The 22,704-nt window shown below is 43.3% G+C and overlaps 1 protein-coding gene across 1 annotated transcript in view; it reads right to left on the bottom strand.

The window, feature by feature from the left end:
- The window catches only part of LOC115203738 (netrin-G2), a 147,858-nt gene that overhangs the window by 113,243 nt on the left and 11,911 nt on the right, over positions 1 to 22,704 (bottom strand). The window contains exon 3 of the mRNA XM_029768685.1: positions 6,525 to 7,168. Coding sequence (XP_029624545.1) covers positions 6,525 to 7,168 — 644 coding nt within the window. The remainder of the gene's footprint in view (positions 1 to 6,524; positions 7,169 to 22,704) is intronic.

Below are 22,704 nucleotides of genomic sequence, written 5' to 3' on the forward strand. Positions count from 1 at the left end.
TCTAATGAGCAGGCCAGCCGTGGGTTTACTCCACACAAAATCTGTCCACGAAAATAAAACCATGAAGTGAGGAATTTTGTTCAGAGTTCAATGACAGTGTCGAATTTGGTCAACATATTTTTTGTTGTTGCTAATTTGCTACGTGAGGTATATTTGATCAAGCGGAAGTGTCGTAATGGTTAGGTTGTTAGGAATGCACTGATATAAATGGACACGTGGAATTTCAGCAACTTAAAAAAACAACAACTTTATATTGGAGTTGTGACTGTGGTTCACACTCGTATCTGCCATCTCATTGGCTAGAATGGTCCCACCTTATCTGCATTAATGCATGTGTAGAATGTATCTTCCCAAGACACTTCTCACACGTAAGATACAGTATGTTTGCATTTGGAAATGCAAAAAAATATTTCAACAGAAAATAAAAAGTGGTATGATATGAGATCAGATATCCAGAAATCATTGTGTTAACTTCAATTTATTACCTGATATCTTAACATATTTTTGGTGGAACTGCAGTCACGTACAACCTCATTATCAGTTTTGGAGGTGGAATGCTACTCCCTCACCATGTAGGCAGCTGTGTGTTGGATAACACTTACAGAGCTTCACACACACACACACACACCATAATTCAACGCAAAATCACACAGCCCAGTCCCATGCTTCTATACTGGAGGTTAATCATCTCAACATCTATCATCCCCTCTCCCTCTCTCCATCCCTATATGGGTTTCTACCGCCTCTCCCCTCACCTTCACAAGGTAAAGGACACCAAAGAAAACTTTGGCATAATTCAAAACCCAGTCAGTGTGGCAGTTTCCAAAGTCAAAGTCCCAATAACATCGATAATCAAGTCCTACAAAAAGAGTGCTGTGAAACAGAGAAACAGCAAAGGGCTAGCTAGCAGCAATCCTTCATTCTCCACAGGAGGTAAAGTAGACAGAGCTTTGAGACCAAAAATTACTCACTACTTGGGACTAACAACTTGTAATTTTCACATAATACAGACAAACCTACCTGTCACATAGCCTTACCTGTCACACAGTCTTATCTGTCACCCACATATGTACCTCACACAGAGCTCTTGAATGTCACACATAACTTCCTATCACACAAAGTTTACACAGACCTTGCCTGTTAAACAAATACAGTCCTATCTGGAATACTCAGATGTACTGTGTCTTTGAGCCATGAAGGTAATGTTAAGCCCCCCCCCCCCTCTCCCCCCACCCGTACAGCCTTTAGTTCATATGAACGCTCAATTTAATTACATTTACGTCTTTTAGCAGACGCTCTTATCCAGAGCGACTTACAAATTGGTGCATTCACCTTATGATATCCAGTGGAACAACCACTTTACAATAGTACATCTATATCTTTTTTTGGGGGGGGGTTAGAAGGATTACTTAATCCTATCCCAGGTATTCCTTAAAGAGGTGGGGTTTCAGGTGTCTCCTGAAGGTGGTGATTGACTCCGCTGTCCTGGCATCGTGAGGGAGATTGTTCCACCATTGGGGTGCCAGAGCAGCGAACAGCTTTGACTGGGCTGAGCGGGAACTGTGCTTCCGCAGAGGTAGGGGGGCCAGCAGGCCAGAGGTGGATGAACGCAGTGCCCTTCTTTGGGTGTAGGGACTGATCAGAGACTGAAGGTACGGAGGTGCCGTTCCCCTCACAGCTCCGTAGGCAAGCACCATGGTCTTGTAGCAGAGTGGTTACACATTCTATTTTACAGAAAGTGATTTGATCAATTGATAGCGACAGAGTCACACATTGTATAAGATTTCTTCCCAAGCAAAGCCCAATTACTTAGACTTTTCAACTTTAGAAGGTTGTAGCTTAGCTTCTGAATGTTGCATCTTTCTCTGGTATTTTACAGCTTGTTTCTAGCCTAAATCATTGCAGATTTATGTCTTATTTTAGATCGGCATAAACAATTGCAAATTGTAAAAAATAAAATTAATAAAACCAGAAATATCCCTCAAATCAAGGAAGGTCTCACCCCCACACCCCCTAGTCCTCCAAACCTGCAGTAGCCTCACCCATTCCATCCCTACCCCCCATCCCCTAAACTTGTAGTACCCCAGGCGTAGCCCCACCTATTACAACCCTCAGCCCTACCACCCCCCACTCCCCCAAACTTGCAGAACCCTAACTCCACCCGTTTCCGCCCTACCAGCCCCAACAGCTGGGTAGAAGGAGACTGAGGGAGCCAAGAGCTCTCAGCACATTATCTCAATCAGCAGGGGGCCCAGGTATCACAGGGAGATACACATGGCCAAGAGACAAACACGCCAAACAAGCACGATACAACATGTTCATCTGAAAAACACTACTCCCACTCATTAGCATTAACATCGTATGGTCATTTGGTTTGAGGTGAGTTTGAGGTGTCTCCAACGTGTTGAGAAAGTAAAGAAAAAATAAATTAAAAGAAGAGTGGTTCCCTCAACTTGGGAATGGGCCTGTTCAAACTCAACTAAGAAAGTCTTTCGGCAACATTTTCAGTTGCTTAAACAGCTGCGCTGTGAACTAACACACTGCAACATTCAAAATAATGGTAGAATACTATACCTCGCGATTGCAGTGCTTGTTGCGCGTGTACCGCGCTTTAACTAATTGGCCATTTAAACTAGGAAGGGGCATCGCGTGGTGAAATATCAGAAGCCATTCACTTTCAATTAAAGGAAAGTGAGAGAAGCAAAGTGGTCGGGGGAACCGTTGAGTGATGCGAGCATGGGCGAAGCTAAACTTGCACTAAAATTGGGGAAAGCTGAACATTATAAAAAGAAATACTCTGCAATATCATGACGCAAATGACCAATTGATGCTCACAATAGCTTCCAACCCCTACTGGATTGTCTGACAATGGCTGTTAATATGCAGCACTAGCTTGCTTGCTAGCACCCACATGAGGGCGATGCTAGCGTGGCTAGGCAAGTGCTGCTTGTATAGTGTAAATGCTCCGTAAATCTGCGGTTAAATGTAAGTTTCTCCTCATTGTAATTGATAAAAAGAAATGCTACAACATAAATCGCGCTGCAGATATAATTTTGTTTACACTATACATTAGCTCACAGCGCAGGTGTCTTTGTGACAGGAAAAAGTCACCCTCTGTGTGCCTTTTAACAGACTGCCGCCCTGCCTTATGCTTTCTGTCAGATTACCAGGGAGACAAATGTAGGTCTTCACCCTCATTGCCCTCATCCTCATCCGTCTCTGGCCACTGCAGGGCTTTCTGTCTTGGGCCTATAATCCATTTAGGTGGCTCTTTCTATTCTTCCCTGTATGGCTCTAAGCCGGAACATTGATTCCATTATACAGACTCACTCAACGACCTGCTGCCTATTCCATTAGAAAGGCCCAATCCACGTCTGTGCACAGTCCTAATCCAAACACATTATACAGTCTAGAATGGTTTAGAATGGTTGCTGGTAGCAGCGACCTCACCCTCCCTCTCCACTCCATAGCTCTGGATAGCCAATGACAGATGGGGAGATGAAGAGGGGAGAGAGAGAGTCAGATCTCCGGTCATACAGTGAGATTTCGCGCTGAATCGGATTTCCCTGATGTAAATACGCATACGCACACACACTATTATTGTAGTATTGTACATGTTATAATAATAGAGTAATAATGTTACAATGTATTGTATGATGTATTATTTTATTTATTTTTTAGGCTGTTTTGTTGTGATGTTTTATTCCTGTTTGGACCGTTGGAAGAGTAGCTGCACAGAAAGAGTAGCTGCAGCAGCTAATGGGAATCCTAATAAATACTAAATGATTGTGGAATTTAGGGCTCTCTCTCCATTTAATTGAGATGGTGCTTCTTTTAGTGTGGCCCCTCAACAACAAAGGAATTGCGCAGTTTTTATAGGACCTGATAAATACAGTATGACCAAGCAAGGTGTATGTACAGTACCTGAATAGTATGGAAATAATTTAATCTCTTGGGGAATATAGACCTATAATAAGCGAAGAACAGAAAAATACATAAACCGACAGTTCTTCAACCCTTGAGGGGAAATGGGTCAATCCTTGAGGGGAAATGGAACAATCAGAATCAATCTATCCAAATATCCCAACCCCTCTGTCCCTCCACCACCTTGCTAAGCCTCTCTCCAATTTCAACACCCTAAACTCTCTTCACTGTCCCCCTCCTCATCATCCCTCCATCTCTCTATTCTCTGTCATTCTCCTTGTCCCTCCCCAATTCTCTCTCTTCTCTTTCTCCCTCCTTGTCCCCCTCCTGTTCATCCCTCCATCCCTGTACTGTCCTCTACCCTGTATGATCTCCAACAACCTTGCCTCCCATCCAGGTTGCTAAATGATTCCAAACTTCCAGCACATCCACAGATCTAAACCCCCCACACACAATCTCTCCTCTCCTGTTCATCCCTCCATCCCTGCACTGTCATCTACCCTGTATGATCTCCAACAACCTTGCCTCCCATCCAGGTTGCTAAATGATTCCAAACTTCCGGCACATCCACAGATCTAACCCCCCCCCCCCCCCCCCCCCCACACACACACACAATCTCTCCTCTCCTGCATCGGCACTTAATGGCCTATCGAGTTAGGATTACCCGTTTCTTTCTCTCACCTCATTGAGTTAAATTACTGATTATTACCTTTCACTGTTTAGTGTTCAGTCACTGAGCTGCTGCTGAAGGGGCCAGAAGTGGGGAGTGCAGGGGCCACACGAGCCCTTCAGGAAAGGACTCTCTCTCCCCACTGTCGATATCACCACCCTATGTCATTACTGCAGCGACCTGGACTAAGAAGCACGCCATTTGGTCTTCTTTTATAATATAAAACCAATTTCAGCGCGGGTGGTCCCAGCGGTGCCTCCGCAACGGGGGTAAATATTCATTACTAAAATGTTCTCCTGAGCAGTTGGGAAATCCAAATGTGAGATGAGATGGCTCAGCCCTATTGTTCCGAGGGAACATTGACTATCCTCCTTCCCTCAATCCCTCCCCCAGGCATCACAGAATAACAGCATTGATCAGTGATTATGTTACTGGGGGTGTGGGTGGGGATGGAAGAAGACGTCAGGCGTCAGTCATTTCTATAGGGGCTATTTGGGTCCCCTTGTTACCGGATGCAGCAGCATAGTCAGTATTGTGCAGTTATAGCTTCTTTGCTCGATCCAGATGTAAAGGGAGAGACTGAGAGATGAGGTATGTTCTGTAGGTAAGGAAATTATAATATTATATGGACATTTAGCTAGCAGACGCTTTTACGCAAAGCAACTTAGTCAATACGGTTGTTCAGTAGCTATTGCTCTAGCGAGAAATCACAAAACGACTGATAGAGGTATTGTATTTGATTAGGGGAAATTGCACAATGTTAAGTTAAGTATTGGGCAAAGGGGCTTGGGCAGGGTTGTTGGGTTTGGGAGATAGGGTCAGGATAAATTCCTGACCAAGTGACCAGAAAGTAACCAGGATACTCTGGGCTCTACATCTAGGCTATTTGTGGTCAGGAAAAACTGCAAGCCCAACCATGTGAAATGGTATATCCCTCTCCTCTTTACACCTTTCTTTCTATCGCTCGTTCAGCTTTTCCCTCTGCATCTCCATGCTAAGCATGAAAAGTGTCTGTGATCAATACCTCCAGGCCTGCTCCTGCTTCTGGCAGCGCTACCTGGGGGGCTGGAGTGCTGTGTCAGCATCCACTCAAGACCTCAAACACCCCTCTACTCCTTTCCTTCTCTCATCACCTCTGTCAACCAACACTACCTCAACACAATCCCTCACTCACACGTTTCACACTTTTAACGCTACACACCTCCATCCCTTCTCTTCTCCTCCCCTCCTCCCTCCATTCCAATGTGGCTGTTAAATACCATTCAAATGTCAACCTGCCATTTTGATTGGAATAATAATTTTGAGAGGTGGGAGAAATGGCTTGTTGATGCTAAGCAGGCGGTGCAACAGCGAAAGCCATCTCTCCCTGTCACAAAGTTGCCGTGTAAGAGGTTCCCAGTTCCTGCCCGGCACCACGGCGTCACAGTAGATGTGGACACAGGTTTATGTTAAAACCACCGAGGCCATGTGTTAGTGTCGTTCATCATCACGCCTTAGTAAACCAATGACAGCGACAGTACTAGGATTCATGCACAGGGAGTAACAGAGGGTCAGTGGAAAAGACCTAGGATTAGTGTGGTTATGTATGTTGGGGAGTGTGAAAGTGTGTATGAATGTAACAGTGATTTAATTAGAGCTTTCTAAACTAACAATAAGAGTAGCGTTCAAACCAAAAAACGAACATATGTTTCAGGTGTTTGACCTATTTTCAGTGTATGAACCTTGAAGTAAACTCATTTACCCAGCAGCCAACACTTCTCTCTATAAAACACCTTGGTCGTGCTCAGTAGAGAGCAAACCATAGTAAAACATTTGCATCGGAAAATGGACAAGTTCAGGTAGTACGCCCCCGTTTCACTCTGTTTGAAAGTCTCCACCGTACTGAACATGACGCTGTTCTCTATAGCATTTAATAGTAACTCAATCTTACCTTGCGGGCACCTCGATGTTGGAGATAGCGTAAAAGTACTTGAGCAGGTTGTCCCTCTGCATGTAGGTTCCCCCCAGGGCCGGCCTGAGCAGCCTCAGCCTGAGGTTAGTGAAGGTAAAGAATTCCCTCAGGCCCTTCATACTCTCCATACGGGTGTACAAACTGTCCATGTTGAGCAACCTCGGCCCGGCGAACACTGCGAAACGCTCCCGAACCTCGAACTTTACGTTCTTATCGTTCTTCGATCCCACCCAGCGTGAGAACTGCTCAGTGCAGATGACAAGGGTAATATTTGCAGGCGAGAGGTCGGGGACACGCTTTGGTGCCATGTTAAAGGACTCGAGACAATCGTCAGCGTAGAACTGGTAGGGCTGCCAGGTGCGGCCGTGGTCCATGGACTTGTCCAGCACCATTAAGGTGGGGCGGCCGTACTCAAAGGTAATGGCGATGTCGTCCGTCAGCTCCAGGCTCTTGTTCCAGGCTAGGGAGATGTTGGCCAAGAGGGGTTCTGGATAACGGGCCCATGTGACTGTCTGCCAGTAGGTGATGCGGCCGGTGTGCTCACGGTCCTGCATCAGCTGAGGAGGGTGGGCCAGGTCCGGGTTGGAGGCGTCACACTCGTCACTGCACAGGTACGGGTTCTCCTGCAGAGTCAAAAGAACACAAACGAGTCAGTGGACAGACAGTAAATGGATGCACTAAATGATTCTCAAGTCTTAGGTGAAATGGAATATAGTCCATCATCAGTCCCTCCAGGATTCTGCAATCACAATTTTCTTTAGCAAAATCAACAATTCCCCGCAAATTTGACCAATCACAACTATTTCCCCATAAAACAGTCAAATCATCACAATATTATCATCACCGCAGTACATAGAGGGCTTGCAATTTCAACCAATCACTGCACATTTACTGCATAAAATGGTTCAATCGAGCCTCACATCAACAATCCTTTTCCCTCGTCAGCTAATTTTCACAAGAGATTTGACAAAATCACCTACTGGCAGACAGTCACATGGTCCCGTTACCCTGAACCCCTCTTAACCAACATATTGTCATGCAAAATGTCAGAACTTACGCAGGAAAATCAAGCATTTGTGTCCTCAAATATCACAAAAAATGCAAAATCCTGGACTGTATGATGCAAAAGAAGAAATTCCTGTACCTACTTTCATTCATCCTAAAACTTAAACCGAAACATTTAATATTCAAATAAAAAGTGAAAAGTAAATGATTTCATGCTTAATCAAGTCGGTGACCTGTGCCTGTACAAAAAACGAACCACTCAGTCAAACCCACACTAATAACAAAATAAAGTTTACAGTTCTGTGCAGGCTGAGTTTATAAATCATCTGATTTATGATGACACTGAGACAGGAGAAAAAAACAAGCATATGCAAAATCTTGTGGTGCTAGGGTAAGAGAAACTTCTCAGAAGAAAGGAAAAGGAAAGGGGGATACCTAGTCAGTTGTACAACTGAATGCTTTCAACTGAAATATGTCTTCTGCATTTAACCCAACTCCTCTGAATCAGAGAGGTGCAGGGGGCTGCCTTAATCAACATCCGCGCCCAGGCAACAGTGGGTTAACTGCCTTGCTTAATGCCAGAATGCCAGATTTTGCTGGATTCGATCCAGCAAGCTTTTGGTTACTGGCCCAACGCTCCTACCCACCAGGCTACCTGCCGCCTGCTTGAGCGGGGTACTCAGATCCTAGCCTCAGGATAAAAGTCTGTGCGTGATGACATAGCGCACATAAAAAATTATTTTGCGTTTAAATTCCCATGTACCGAATAAAAAATACAAGTTAAATGAGTTTCCAACGCATTTTCAACTCTACTGATGGTTTTGTCACAAAAATGTTGTGTTATATAGCGAATGTGCCCGCTCTGGTTTTGGCATGTGCGCTCTAGCTAACGGCTTACAGATACAGTTTAGATTATTATGGACATAAGAGCTAGATTATTTTAAATTGTAAATACGGCAGCCAAGCATCATCGATCATCATGTCACCAGAATAAAACCCTCGATATTTATTGGAAAGGAGCATCAAGCTTCTCACCTTACACTTCAACCACCCTGTGAAGTTCATCGTACCTTATTTCATCTGTTGCCTAATAAACTGCATGCTTTCCCGAGTCCTAGTGGGAGAACCATACAACATGTCATCACATGACTCAGTTGTGGAATTATTGAATCAAAATATTTCACAGATACTGGAATTTGTAAATTCAATTAGACTTTATTACAAAGTAACAGAGCCGAGTAATTCCATGGAACAACTGACTCTTCATTCTTAGTACTTGTCTTTTATACAGTCTTACCCTTACATAACATCGTCACTCCACTTTATGAATATTGTTGTCTTACTTAGTTTCCATTCTCTTATTGACTCAGACATTGGGGCATAGATTCTATTGGTGGCGTGACATGCATACTCCTACTGGTGCTTATCACGGATTAGCTAATGTTCCTGTCCAAAAGGTCTTCACAAGTTCAGGCCGATGTTGTCTATGTATGATTAACCCATGTGCGCGTCCAGTAGCCTTCACAAGATCAGATATGGCCCAGACCAGTCACGTCTTGTTGGTCTACCTTGCCTCATCCACACAGATTCTGCTTACATTCTGTTTTTTACATGTCTAATAGTTGACTCAATGTGGATCCAGCTTTGTACACTCACATGGGCTCAGCCTTCCTTCGGAGAACAATATTCACATGTCTAATATTTAAACTTATATTGATTATTCGGTCTACTTCAAAAGAGAACAGTATAGGTACTGAGAATCATCAGATGACTGGAAACTCTCCAACAACTCCAAGTTTACTTCGCAATGATGGTTATTACAGTACCTTCAGAACGTATTCACACCCCTTGACTTTTTACACATTTTGTTGTGTTACAGCCTGAATTTAAAATAGATACAATTGAGATTTTGTGCCACTGGCCTACCCACAATACCCCATAATGTCAAAGTGGAATTATGTTTCTTCAATTTTCTTTTACAAATTAATAAAAAAATGAAAATCGGAAATGTATTAAATCAATAAGTATTCAACCCTTTTGTTATGGTAAACCTAAATAAGTTCAGGAGTAAAAATGTGATTAACAAGTCACATGATAAGTTGCATGGACTCACTATGTGTGCAATAAAAGTGTTTAACATGATTTCTGAATGACTACCTCGTCTCTGTACCCCACACATACAATTATCTGTAAGGTCCTTCAGTTGAGCAGTGAATTTCAAACACATGTTCAACACAAAGACCAGGCTTTTCAATGCCTCGCAAAGAAGGGCACCTATTGGTAGACTGGGGAGTTTTTCAGGATAAAAAATAAATAGAATAGCGCTAAGCACAGCCAAAGTCCTAGAGGAAAACATGGTTCAGTCTGCTTTCCACCAGACACTGGGAGATAAATTCCCCTTTCACCAAGAAAATAACCTAAAACACAGTAGATGTGGATGCTCCTGAGTGGCAGAGTCACTGTCTAGCAATGATCAACAATCAATTTGACAAAGCTTGAGGAATTTTGAAAATAATAATGGGCAATTGTTGCATAATCCAGGTGTGGAAAGCTCTTAGAGACTTATCCAGAAAGACTTACAGCTGTAATCACAGCCAAAGGTGCTTCTACAAAATATTGACTCAGGGGTGTGAATATTTATGTAAATGAGATATTTCTGTATTTCATTTTCATTAAATTTGCAAAAATGTCTAAAAACATGTTTTCACTTTGTCATTATGGGGTATTGTGTGTAGATGGGATAAAAAAAAAACATTTTGAATCCATTTTGAATTCAGTCTAAAAACAAAATGTGTAATAAGTAAAGGGGTATGAAGCGCCATTTCTCTACATTTTTTACAGAAACAAAAAGATACCACCTTAGAGTATTTTGTTTTGTCGATATTTGGAAAGTTTACCAAAAAAAATTCTGCTTCCATCAGACCTTTACGGGCATAAAAAGGTTGGATGGAAACCTGGTTACTGATTGGTCAAAGATTCCACTCGAGGCTGTGTTCAATAGAGAGATAATGTTTTGAAACAGAGGTTGTAAAATGTTTCGCTTTGGTGTGCCCTACTGCACACTACCCTGCTGTGTTCAGGTCATCAATCCCTGTTAAGAGGGGAAGAATGAAACGCCAGCAGTACTACAGATCTTGAAGCTCGGAATTGAACAGCCCTGCTATAGAAGATATTGTATTGTGGGCGGCTATGACTTAATATTGAAACGACTGGGTCTTCTCTCCCAACAACAACATTAGATGAGAACCTCCCACTCTCACTGGGGAGAGGTGGCATGCTTGTTTCCTCTCTGTAACTATTACTACATTTCCAGAAATCCCAGTTGGAAGATTCCTAGAATCAGCAGGGAATCAGCAGGAAATTCTGAATCCTCCAACCAGGATTTGTGGAAAACCTGGGCATTTTCAGAAAGTTACCAGAATCTGGTCCTGGGCCAAAAAAAGGTACACATATTTGTCCAACCTTCACTCCTGCTTCAGACACAACGAGGATTAGTGACATGCCGTAAGGAAATGACCATTGACCTACAAATCCTATTGAAAATTATTACACTGTATAGACACCGTCCCAGATGCACAAGGACATATAGGTTACTCTCGACCCTGATTTCTCTTTTGACGAACATATCAAGGATATTTCAAGGACAACTTTTTTCCATCTTCATAACATTGCAAAAGTCCTAAACTTTTTGCCAAAAATGATGCCGAAAAACTAATCCATGCTTTTGACACTTCTAGATTAGACTACTGCAATCCTCTACTCTCCAGCTAGCCGGATAAAGCACTAAATAAACTTCAGTTAGTGCTAAACACAGCTGCTAGAATATTGACTAGAACCCAACAGTTTGATCATTATTACTCCAGTGCTAGCCTCTATACACTGGCTTCCTGTTAAGGCAAGGGTTGATTTCAAGGTTTTACTGCTAACCTACAAAGCATTACATGGGCTTGCTCCTACCTATCTCTCCGATTTGGTCCTGCCATACACACCTACACGTACGCTACGGTCACAAGACGCACGCCTCCTTATTGTCTCTAGAATTTCTAAGCAAACAGCTGGAGGCAGGACTTTCTCCTATAGAGCTCAAATTTTATGGAATGGTCTGGCTATCCATCTCTTCAGTAGGTCCTATGATTGAGTGTAGTCTGTCCCAGGGGTGTGAATGTGAATGGCAAGGCACTGGAGCGACAAACCGCCCTTGCTGTCTCTGCCTGGCTCCCCTCTCTCCACTGGGATGCTCTGCCTCTGACCCTATTACGGGGCTGGGTCACTGGCTTACTAGTGCTCTTCCATGCCATCCCTAGGAGGGTTGCATCACTTGAGTGGGTTGAGTCACTGACGTGATCTTTCTGTCCCGTTTTGCACCCCCTCGGGCTCGTGCGGTGGAGGAGATCTTCATAGGCTATATTCAGCATTGTCGTAGTAAGTTGGTGGTCTGTTGATATCCCTCTATTGGTGTGGGGGCTGTGCTTTGGCAAAGTGAGTGGGGTTATATCCTGCCTGGTTTGCCCTGTCCGGTTGGCCCCGTCCGGGGGTATTGTCGGACAGGGCCACAGTGTCCCCCGACCCCCCGTCTCAGCCTCCAGTATCTATGCTTCAATAGTCTATGTGCCGGGGGGCTAGGGTCAGTCTGTTATATCTGGTGAACGCTCGGCTATGAAAAGCCAACTGACATTTACTCTGAGGTACTAACCTGTTGCACCCTCTACAACCACTGTGATTATTATTTGACCCTGCTGGTCATCTATAAACGTTTGAACATCTTGAAGAACAATCTGGTCTTAATTGCCATGTACTCTTCTAATCTTCACCTGGCACAGCCAGAAGAGGACCTCTAGGTTTCTTCCGAGGTTCCTGCCTTTCTGGGGAGTTTTTCTTAGCCACCGTGCTTCTACATCTGCATTGCTTGCTGTTTGGGGTTTTAGGCTGGGTTTCTGTATATTTATAAATAAATGTGATTGACATACCAGCACTGTATAGCAATACGTAGGACAGAGTGATGAAGGTCTGTATAAAGAATGACGCAAATATATTATAGTGTTTGTGGATTGGGTGTTTTGCATGTACAGTGGGGTCACTTGGCACCATTGATAAGGGTGAGTAAAAAAAGACTGTATAAAATAAATAATACAAATACTGAGCTATATTGCATGCCCAAAACATTTAGAAAATTATATTATTTTATACTAATACAATTACTCAGAGAAAGAGATATTGTTTAACAAGTACATACCTAAGTGTACTAAACATTAAGGGCACCTGCACTTTCCATGACATAGACTGACCAGGTGAAGCTATGCATTTCTTTACTCCCTTACTCATAAAAGTAATCTGATTACATGACACGTTAGCCCCCAGCACTGAACGGCACAGAACATTTTTCTAAAATGTTTTATGTTATACAAGAACACATTGGGAGGGATCTTAGACCATTCCTCCATACAGCATTTTTCCAGATCCTTGATATCAATGGTCTGTGCTTATGGACTGCCCACTTCAATTCAACCACAGGTATTCAATAGTGTTCCGGAGACTGAGATGGCCATTGCAAAATGTTGATTTTGTCAGGGATCTGGAAAGATGCTACTTGTGTCTGAACGGTCAAATCTGATTTATTTTTCCTGAAGTGGTTTTTAGACTCTTATTTGGCATAGCTAGTGTTGACAGTTTGACAAGGACACGTGGTAGCTAACGATCTCGCTAATTGTTTACAAATAAATTTGTGAATGTTCTTGTAAACTAAACAGCTAGCTAGTTGACTGCTGTTTTGATAGTTGGATCATCATATCCTTTGAGGCTTTAAAAGTGTTCTAACACTAATTTTGAACATTCAAAGTAACTGGGAAACGTCCATGGCAGGCATTGTTGTCACCTTAGCTTCTGAGTGATGGGAAACACAAGAACCACCACCAATCAACCTACACCACTCACACCCGTTGTTACTATGACAACTAGCGTAGCCATGTCATCAAATGACTGCTGTCTGAACACAATAAATCTGATTTGGTCACTTGTAACTTGCTGTTTGGACAGTCAGCATTCCAAAACAGATTTGAAAAACAAAACTGATTTGAGCATTAAGGCCTGCAGTGTGAACAAAGCTTTAGATCCCTCCTAATGTGTTCTCCAATATCATAAAATATTTTTGAAAAAGGCTCACATGCAAGGTATTGAAAACAGGGGTGTCAATAATTTTGACCCCAATCTTTGAGAAAAAATATTACTAATTAAACAAAATCGCTTTCTCTGAGCAATTGCATTAGTATAAAATAATATAATTTCCCACCAAAAAATGAGCATACAATACAGCGCAGTATTAATATTATTTATTTTATATCATTTTTTGCTTATCTTTATCAAGGTTGACAAAAATGGCAGACGCCACTGTACATCTGGATCTGGTGCGTGTGTTGAGTATGAGGGACTGAGCTGTGATGCGCTAAATGATTCACTGAAAGCTGCACATGACCTGATTGTCTGTCCTCTCTGTCTCTCAGATAATCAGGGACGGGATGTATTTCATTTTGCATGGGAGGGTTGTGAGTGTGTGTCGGTATTTGTTTAAACCCTCCCCCTCCCATGCCCTCTTTCCTTACCCCCTCTCTCCTTATCCTGCTACTCTCTCCTCTTCTCTGGCCCACATAGCTACCTTCTGCCAGCAGTGTGTGTACACACACACACACACACACACACACACACACACACACACACACAGAGATCCTGGCCAACTGCTACGGCAGGTGGCCGGCACCGCTAAGTCCCTCCAGCAATTATCCTCGCTGGGATCCTGTCACCGTGACGACCAGCGCGATGGAACTCTGTCGCCGTGTCTACACGCAGCAGGCCATGGTGATAAGTGGGTTCTTGTTTTGGGCGGGACACATCCCAATCAGAACAGAAGCTTGATCATTCCTTAGGTACATATGTCTGACTCGGAACACTCAATAACCATGGTCTAAAAAGTATACAGCGTTTTATGATTCGATATGACACGTCCCAATTGGAAAAGAAGCTTGCTTGAGCCCTCGATCCCTACACCTGAGGGACCTAGATTTGGATACCAACACTCATCATGGCCTAAAAAGACTAAAACCTAAATATGATACGCAGAGACATTTTGATATGTAATTTGGAGAATTTATGTAGCAGACTAATATACACTGAGTGTACAAGACATTAGGAACACCTTAATATTGAGTTGCACCACCTTTTGCCATCAGAACAGCCTCAATTATTTGGGTCATGGACTTTACAAGGTGTTGAAAGCGTTCCACAGGGATGCTGGCCCATGTTGACTCACAGTTGTGTCAAGTTGGCTGGTGGAACATTCTTGATATGTTATGTTTTTTGTATGCTATTTTAATATGAGAATTAACCAATGATATCAGGCCACACCCAGCCATGATTACAGACACCTGTGTGTCTTTTGACACTATATAAATGAGTCATCCCGCAGTGTTTGTCATTATACCCTGATGAAGACAGCTTGTCTGTCCAAACGTTGGACATAAATATTTTTGCATCTGAGCTCCTAGAGTGTGCGGCTCTCCTTTATTTTTTTTAAGTGTTCTTGATACACACAGGAAATTGTTGAGTGTGAAAAAGCCAACAGCATTGCAGTTCTTGACACACTCAAACTGGTGCGACTGGCACGTACAACAATACCCCGTTCAAAGGCACTGACATCTTTGCCTTGCCCCTTCACCCTCTGAATGGTACACATACAAAATCCATGTCTCAATTGTCTCAAGGCTTAAAAATCCTTCTTTAACCTGTATCCTCCCCTTTATCTACACTGATTGAAGTGAATTTAACAAGTGACATCAATAAGGGATCATATCTATCACCTGGATTCACCTGGTCAGTCTAAGTCATGGAAAGAGTAGATGTTCCTAACATTTGTACACTCAGTGTAGGTGGGCACATCCATCTTGATGAGAGAGGAAACATAACAAGTTAAGAGACATCCCAACACTGGAGAACTATGTACCAAACATTCATATATTCAATTAAAAAATAATCACTCACAATATCAATGCACTTTGGCTGTTTATCTAAAAAGTAATAGGACTCAAATTCAAATTACCTACACCAACAAGAGGGATGTTTTGCAACTCTCTCTCTCATTATAGTACTTTCCAGGTATTGCCAGCAAGGGGAATAAAGTCCATGACAGCCAAAGAACACAATGTAGTGTTTAGAACAATCATCAAATGAAATGAGCCTCCCATAAAAATAAAAAAAAACACACAGTGGGACAGACATGGGATATTGCTTTCTTGCATTATGTTGTTTTGTTCAGAGATGTGAGTTTAGGTCACTAGAGGACTCTCTGTCTCCCTTGCCCTGTTGAGGAATGTGATTGTCCTGTACAGAAAAATGTGTGTGTCTGTTATTGGTGTTACTTGTTGTCAGTTGTTATGCTGGTGAGTGTGAGCGATAGTGGGACTAGTAGTGTGATATAGTAGGATGAGTGATGAAATCTGTGTGTGTGTTTGTGTGTGCGTGCACGTGCGAGCATCGGTGTGAGTATTGCGTGTGTGTGTGCTGATGTGTGAGACAGAGTGTGTGTCTGCAATATTTTGCTCTACCCTCTTTTGCCACGGTTAATTACAGGCTCAGTTTCCCTGAGGAGTCACAGTGACAGAGGAGCGGCTGGTGTGTGTGTGCGTGCATATGAATGCATGAATCTGCATCTGTACATGCATTCGTCTATATAGCACCAGTCAAAAGTTTGGACACACCTACTCATTCAAGGGTTTTTCTTTGTATGTTACTATTTTTTACATTGTAGAATAATAGCGAAGACATCAAAACTATGAAATAGCACATATGGAACCAAAAAAAGTATTTCAAAAAATCAAAATCACCCTTTGCCTTGATGACAGCTTTGCACACTCTTGGCATTCTCTCAACCAGCTTCATGAGGTAGTCCCCTGGAATGCATTTCAATTAACAGGTGTGCCTTGTTAAAAGTTAATTTGCGGAATTTCTTTCCTTCTTAATGCATTTGAGACAATCTGTTGTGTTGTGACAAGTTAGGGATGGTATACAGAAGATAGCCCTATTTGGTAAAAGACCAAGTCCATTTTATGGCAAGAACAGCTCAAATAAGCAAATAGAAACAACAGTCCATCATTACTTTAAGACATGAAGGTCAGTCAATCAGAAAAAATTCAAGAACTTTGAAAGTTTCTTCAAGTGCAATCGTAAAAACCATCATGCGCTATGCCGAAATTGGCTCTCATGAGGACCGCCACAGGAAAGGAAGACCCAGAGTTACCTTTACTGCAGAGGATAAGTTCATTACAGTTACCAGTCTCAGAAAGTCCAGCCCAAATAATGGCTTCACAGAGGTCAAGTAACAGACTGTCACGTCCTGACCATATACTTAGGTATTTTTGTATTATATTAGGTCAGGACGTGGCAGAGTTATGTTTGGTTATGGTATAGTGGGGTTGTGAGTGTTGGTTTAGGTTCTAGGTTAGGTTTTCTATGTGTAGGTTGGGTGCTGGACTCTCAATTGAAGGCAGGTGTGTTGAGTTGCCTTTGATTGGGAGTCCTATATTAGTAGGGTGTGTTTGTCTGTGTGTTTGTGGGTAATTGTATTTTGCACTGTGTTTCGTTTCACCTGTGAAACTGTCACCTTTCTCCTTTGCGTGTTTATTTTGTTTTGTCGTTTCCATCTATAATAAATATGATGTGGAAATGTCAACCCGCTGCGTATTGGTCATCAAGTGATTTCGACATATCTTCCGATGAGGGAGAATACGAGGAACGTGACACAGACACATCTCAACATCAACTGTTCAAAGGAGACTGCGTGAATCAGGCCTTTGGGGTCGAATTACTGCAAAGAAACCACTACTAAAGGACACCAATAACAAGAAGAGACTTGCTTGGGCCAAGAAACACGAGCAATGGACATTAGACTGGTGGAAATTTGGTCTGATGAGACCAAATATGAGATTTCTGGTTCCACCCGCCATGTCTTTGTGAGACGCAGAGTAGTTGAACGAAAGATCTCCGCATGTGTGGTTCCCACCATGAAGCATGAAGGAGGAGGTGTGATGGTGTGGGGGTGTTTTGCTGGTGACACTGTCTGATTTTTATTTTATTTTATTCAAGGCACACTTAACCAGCATGGCTACCACAGCATTCTGCAGTGATACACCATCCCATCTGGTTTGCACTTAGTGGGACTATCATTTGTTTTCAACAGGTCAATGACCCAACACACCTCCAGGCTGTTTAAGGGCTATTTGACCAAGAAACTCTTTCAAGACTGTTGGAAAAGCATTCCAGGTGAAGCTGGTTGAGAGAATGCCAAGAGTGTGCAAAGCTGTCATCAAGGCAAAGGGTGGCTACTTTGAAGAATCTAAAATATATTTTGATTTGTTTAATACTTTTTTGGTTACTACATGATTCCATGTGTTATTTCACAGTTTTGATGTCTTTACTATTTTTCTACAATGTAGAAAATAGTAAAAATAAAGAAAAACCCTTCAATGAGTAGGTGTCCAAACTTTTGACTGGTACTATACGTGCACATGCATGCAGCTGTGAAAAGCAGGCCAAAAGATGGGAGACAAATCCCAGTACTGGAAGAGAGGAGAAGTGACGAGAGAGGAGAGGGGTGATGAGGGCCGGATCATCTGGCTGCTGCTCCACCACAGGACAGTGTGCCCAAATTACCAGCAGCCAGGTCTGCATTGTGTGGTAGGCTATCCTTTGGCGGCTTCTGCTGTGTGCAAATGAGACAGTGATGTCCCAATCCCCAGGGTTACTTATCTCTCCTTACCACTAGTTGCTCTGTTTGAGGGATGCTCAAAAACTAGGGGGAGATTGAGCCTATGGCTACCATAGCTGTAGGAAAATGTAACACTAGCCTATGTTCCATTTATGAAACTCAGCCTAAGTACTAGTAAAATAATACTCAACCAACTTTAGCAGCTTTGGGGACATATTTCAAGGGACACAGGATATCCTGCTATCTTTTTGCTATAAGTATCCCATGGCTAAAGACAGGAAATCTTAACTTACAAACCCTAGGCTATGTTCCCAATATTGTACTCCATCCAATGATCCAAGAGACAGAGAGGTGAAGTGGTATCATTGGGAGGCTTAGAGGTGGTGTGAGTTCTTCACCTCAGGCTGTCTGAGCCCAGTAACACATCCTCCCTAGTCCCAATTTGAACCGCCTAAGGCTTTATTGATATCATTCCACCAACAAACCCTGTGTACCTAAACAGTCTCAGCATGCATGTACATCATGTACACAAACACTCTCGTATGCACGCAGATATGAAACATTGCACCTAAAAGAAATAGAACTATGAAAAGATCCACCACCATATTTTACAGTAGGTATGTGGTTCTTTTCTGCTTATACATTCTCATTTCGACACCAAAGTGCTCTATTTTCATATAATCGAACCAAATCAAATCGCTCTTTGGCCACTCACACCAGTGGTGGGTTTGGCATCGAAATGAGAACGCATGAGCAGAAAAAAAACAACATATCTACTGTAAAATATGGTGGTGGACCTTTGATGTTATGGGCCTATTTTGCTTCCAGTGGTCCTGGGGCTCTTGTTAAGGTTAACAGTATCATGAACTACCCTGTACCAGGACATTTTAGCCAAAAACCAGGTTGCCTCTGCTAGGAGGTTGAAATGGTTAATTGGCCACAAAATCAACATTTTGAAACCCATTGAAAACCTGTTGTTTGAATTGAAGTGCAGACAAATTATTTCAAGGATCTGGAAGGATTCTGTAAGGAGGAATGATCTAAGAATTCTCCCAGCGTGTTCTCCAACTCTGAAAACATTTTAGAAAAAGGGTCAGTCCCATTACCCTCGCAAGGTGAGGTATAGAAAGGTATTGAAAACAGGGGTGTCAATAATTTTGACGCCTACTTTTTGGAGGAGAAAAAAACACTTGTTAAACAAAATCTCTTTCTCTGAGCAATTGTATTAGAATAAAATAATATAATTTCCAAAGTTTTTTGAGCATACAGTATAATTTAGTATTTGAATGATTTATTTCACACAGTACTTTTTGCTCATCTTTATCAAGGGTGTCAATAATTTCGGACCCTATTGTTTATAGGCCTAAATAAGATCATTGATGATATAACTATACTGAACAAAAATATAAAAACGCAACATTCAACAATTTCAAAGATTTTACAGATTTATATTTCATAAAAAGGAGATCTGTCAATTGAAATACATTAATTAGGCCATAATCTATGGATTTCACATGACTGGGCAGGGGTGCAGCCATGGTTGGGCCTGGGAGGGCATAGGCCCACCCACTGGGGAGCAAGACCCAAGCAATCAGAATGAGTTTTAACCCACAAAAGGACTTTATTATAGACAGAAATACTCCTCAACACAAACATGCCCCCCAAGAGCTTGGTGAATAGTTGGTCACTTCGATGATTAAGTCCCTGCCCTTTGTACACACCGCCCGTCGCTTCTACAGATTGGATGGTTTAGTGAGGTCCTTGGATCGGCCCCGCCGAGGTCGGTCACGGCCCTGGCGGAGCGTCGAGAAGACGATCAAACTTGACTATCAAGAGGAAGTAAAAATCGTAACAAGGTTCCCATAAGTGATCATTAATGGGTTGCCAGCCACGGGGCTGTGCTCCAAAAACAAAACTCTGCTGTGAGCTGGGTAGGGGACTCACGCCCCCCGCCTCTCCCTTCCCTCGGCACAGGGTTCTTGGCCAGGGGGATGGCTTCAGCCCCAGCCCGGTTCCCCGCATCTCCATGTCTCCTGGGTTGCGCTCGACCAGTTCCACCTTGCCTTTCCCCGTTAGGCAAGGCCGCATGGCGCACCAGGTTTTGGTGTGGAGTCTAACGTGCGTGCAAGTCAGAGGGTTTTCTCCAAACACACCCCGTGGCGCAATGAAAGTGAGGAACGGTGCACGCCAGCTGAGGTGGGATCCCTGCCCTATTGGGCCGGGAGCACCACCGGCTCGTCTTGCCCGCTCTGTCGGGAGGTGGAGCGTGAGCGATAGCACCCGAAATATGGTGAACTATGTCTGGGCAGGGCGAAGCCAGAGGAAACTCTGGTGGAGGTCCGTAGCGGTCCTGACGTGCAAATCGGTCGTCCGACCTGGGTATAGGGGCGAAAGACTAATCGAACCATCTGGTAGCTAGTTCCCTCCGAAGTTTCCCTCAGGATAACTGGCGCTCAAAGTCTCGCAGTCTTATCTGGTAAAGCGAATGATTAGAGGTCCTGGGGCCGAAACGATCTCAACCCATTCTCAAAGTTTTTATATTTTTAAATTTCACCTTTATTTAACCAGGTAGGCCAGTTGAGACAAGCTCTCGTTTACAACTGCGACCTGGCCAAGATAAAGCAAAGCAGTGCGACAAAAACAACTACACAGAGTTACACATAAACAAACGTACAATCAATAACACAATAGAAAAATCAATGTACAGTGTGTGCAAATGTAGAAGAGTAGGGAGGTAAGGCAATAAATAGGCCACAGAGGCGAAATAATTACAATTTAGCATTAACACTGGAGTGATAGATGTGCAGATGATGATGTGCAAGTAGAGATACTTGGGGTGCAACTGAGCTAGAGGATAAATAACAATATGGGGATGAGGTAGTTGGGTGTGCTATTTACAGATGGGCTGTGTACAGGTACTGACAGCTGATGCTTAAAGTTAGAGAGGGGGATATAAGACCTCAGCTTCAGTGACTTTTGCAATTCGTTCCAGTCATTGGCAGCAGAGAACTGGAAAGAAAGGCGGCCAAAGGAAGTGTTGGCTTTGGGGATGACCAGTGAAATATACCTGCTGGAGTGTGTGCTATGGGTGGGTGTGGCCAGTGAGCTGAGATAAGGCAGGGCTATACCTAGCAAAGACTTAGATGACCTGGAGCCAGTGGGTTTGGCGACGAATATGTGGTGAGGGCAAGCCAACCAGAGCATACAGGTTGCAGGGGTGGGAAGTATATGGGGCTTTGGTGACAAAATGGATGGCACTGTGATAGACTACATCCAGTTTGCTGAGTAGAGTGTTGGAGGCTATTTTGTAAATGACATCGCCGAAGTCAAGGATCGGTAGGATAGTCAGTTTTACAAGGGTATGTTTTGCAGCATGAGTGAAGGAGGCTTTGTTGCAAAATAGGAAGCCGATTCTAGATTTAATTGTGGATTGGAGATGCTTAATGTGAGTCTGGAAGGAGAGTTTACAGTCTAACCAGACACCTAGGTATTTGTAGTTGTCCACATATTCTAAGTCAGAACCGTCCAGAGTAGTGATGCTAGTCGGGCGGACGGGTGCGGGCAGCAAAATCGGTTGAAGAGCATGTATTTAGTTTTACTAGCATTTAAAAGCAGTTGGAGGCCACGGAAGGTTTGTTGTATGGCACCAGCAGCAAGAGCGACATCATTGATATATACAGAGAAAAAAGTCAGCCCAAGAATTGAACCCTGTGGCACCCCCATAGAGACTTCTAGAGGTCCGTACAACAGGCCCTCCAATTTGACACACTGAACTCTGTCTGAGAAGTAGTTGGTGAACCAGGCGAGGCAGTCATTTGAGAAGCCAAGGCTATTGAGTCTGCTGCTAAGAATGCGGTGATTGACAGAGTTGAAAGCCTTGGCCAGGTCAATGAAGATGGCTGCACAGTACTGTCTTTTATCGATGGCGGTTATGATATCGTTTAGGACCTTGAGTGTGGCTGAGATGCACCCATGACCAGCTCGGAAACCAGATTTCATAGTGGAGAAGGTATGGTGGGATTCGAAATGGTCGGTGATCTGTTTGTTAAATTGGCTTTTGAAGATTTTAGAAAGGCAAGGCAGGATGAATATAGGTCTATAACAGTTTGGGTCTAGAGTGTCTCCCCCTGTGAAGATGGGGATGACCACGGCAGCTTTCCAATCTTTGGGGATCTCAAACGATACGAAAGAGAGGTTGAACAGGCTAGTAATAGGGGTTGCAACAATTTTGGCAGATCATTTTAGAAAGAGAGGGTCCAGATTGTCTAGCCCAGCTGATTTGTAGGGATCCAGATTTTGCAGCTCTTTCAAAACATCAGCTGTCTGGATTTGGATGAAGGAGAAGTGGGGGGGGGGGGGGGGGTGCTTGGGCAAGTTGCTGCAGGGGGTGCTGAGCTGTTGGCC

Source organism: Salmo trutta, chromosome 12 (genome assembly GCF_901001165.1).
Source record: "Salmo trutta chromosome 12, fSalTru1.1, whole genome shotgun sequence".
Classification (NCBI taxonomy): domain Eukaryota; kingdom Metazoa; phylum Chordata; class Actinopteri; order Salmoniformes; family Salmonidae; genus Salmo; species Salmo trutta.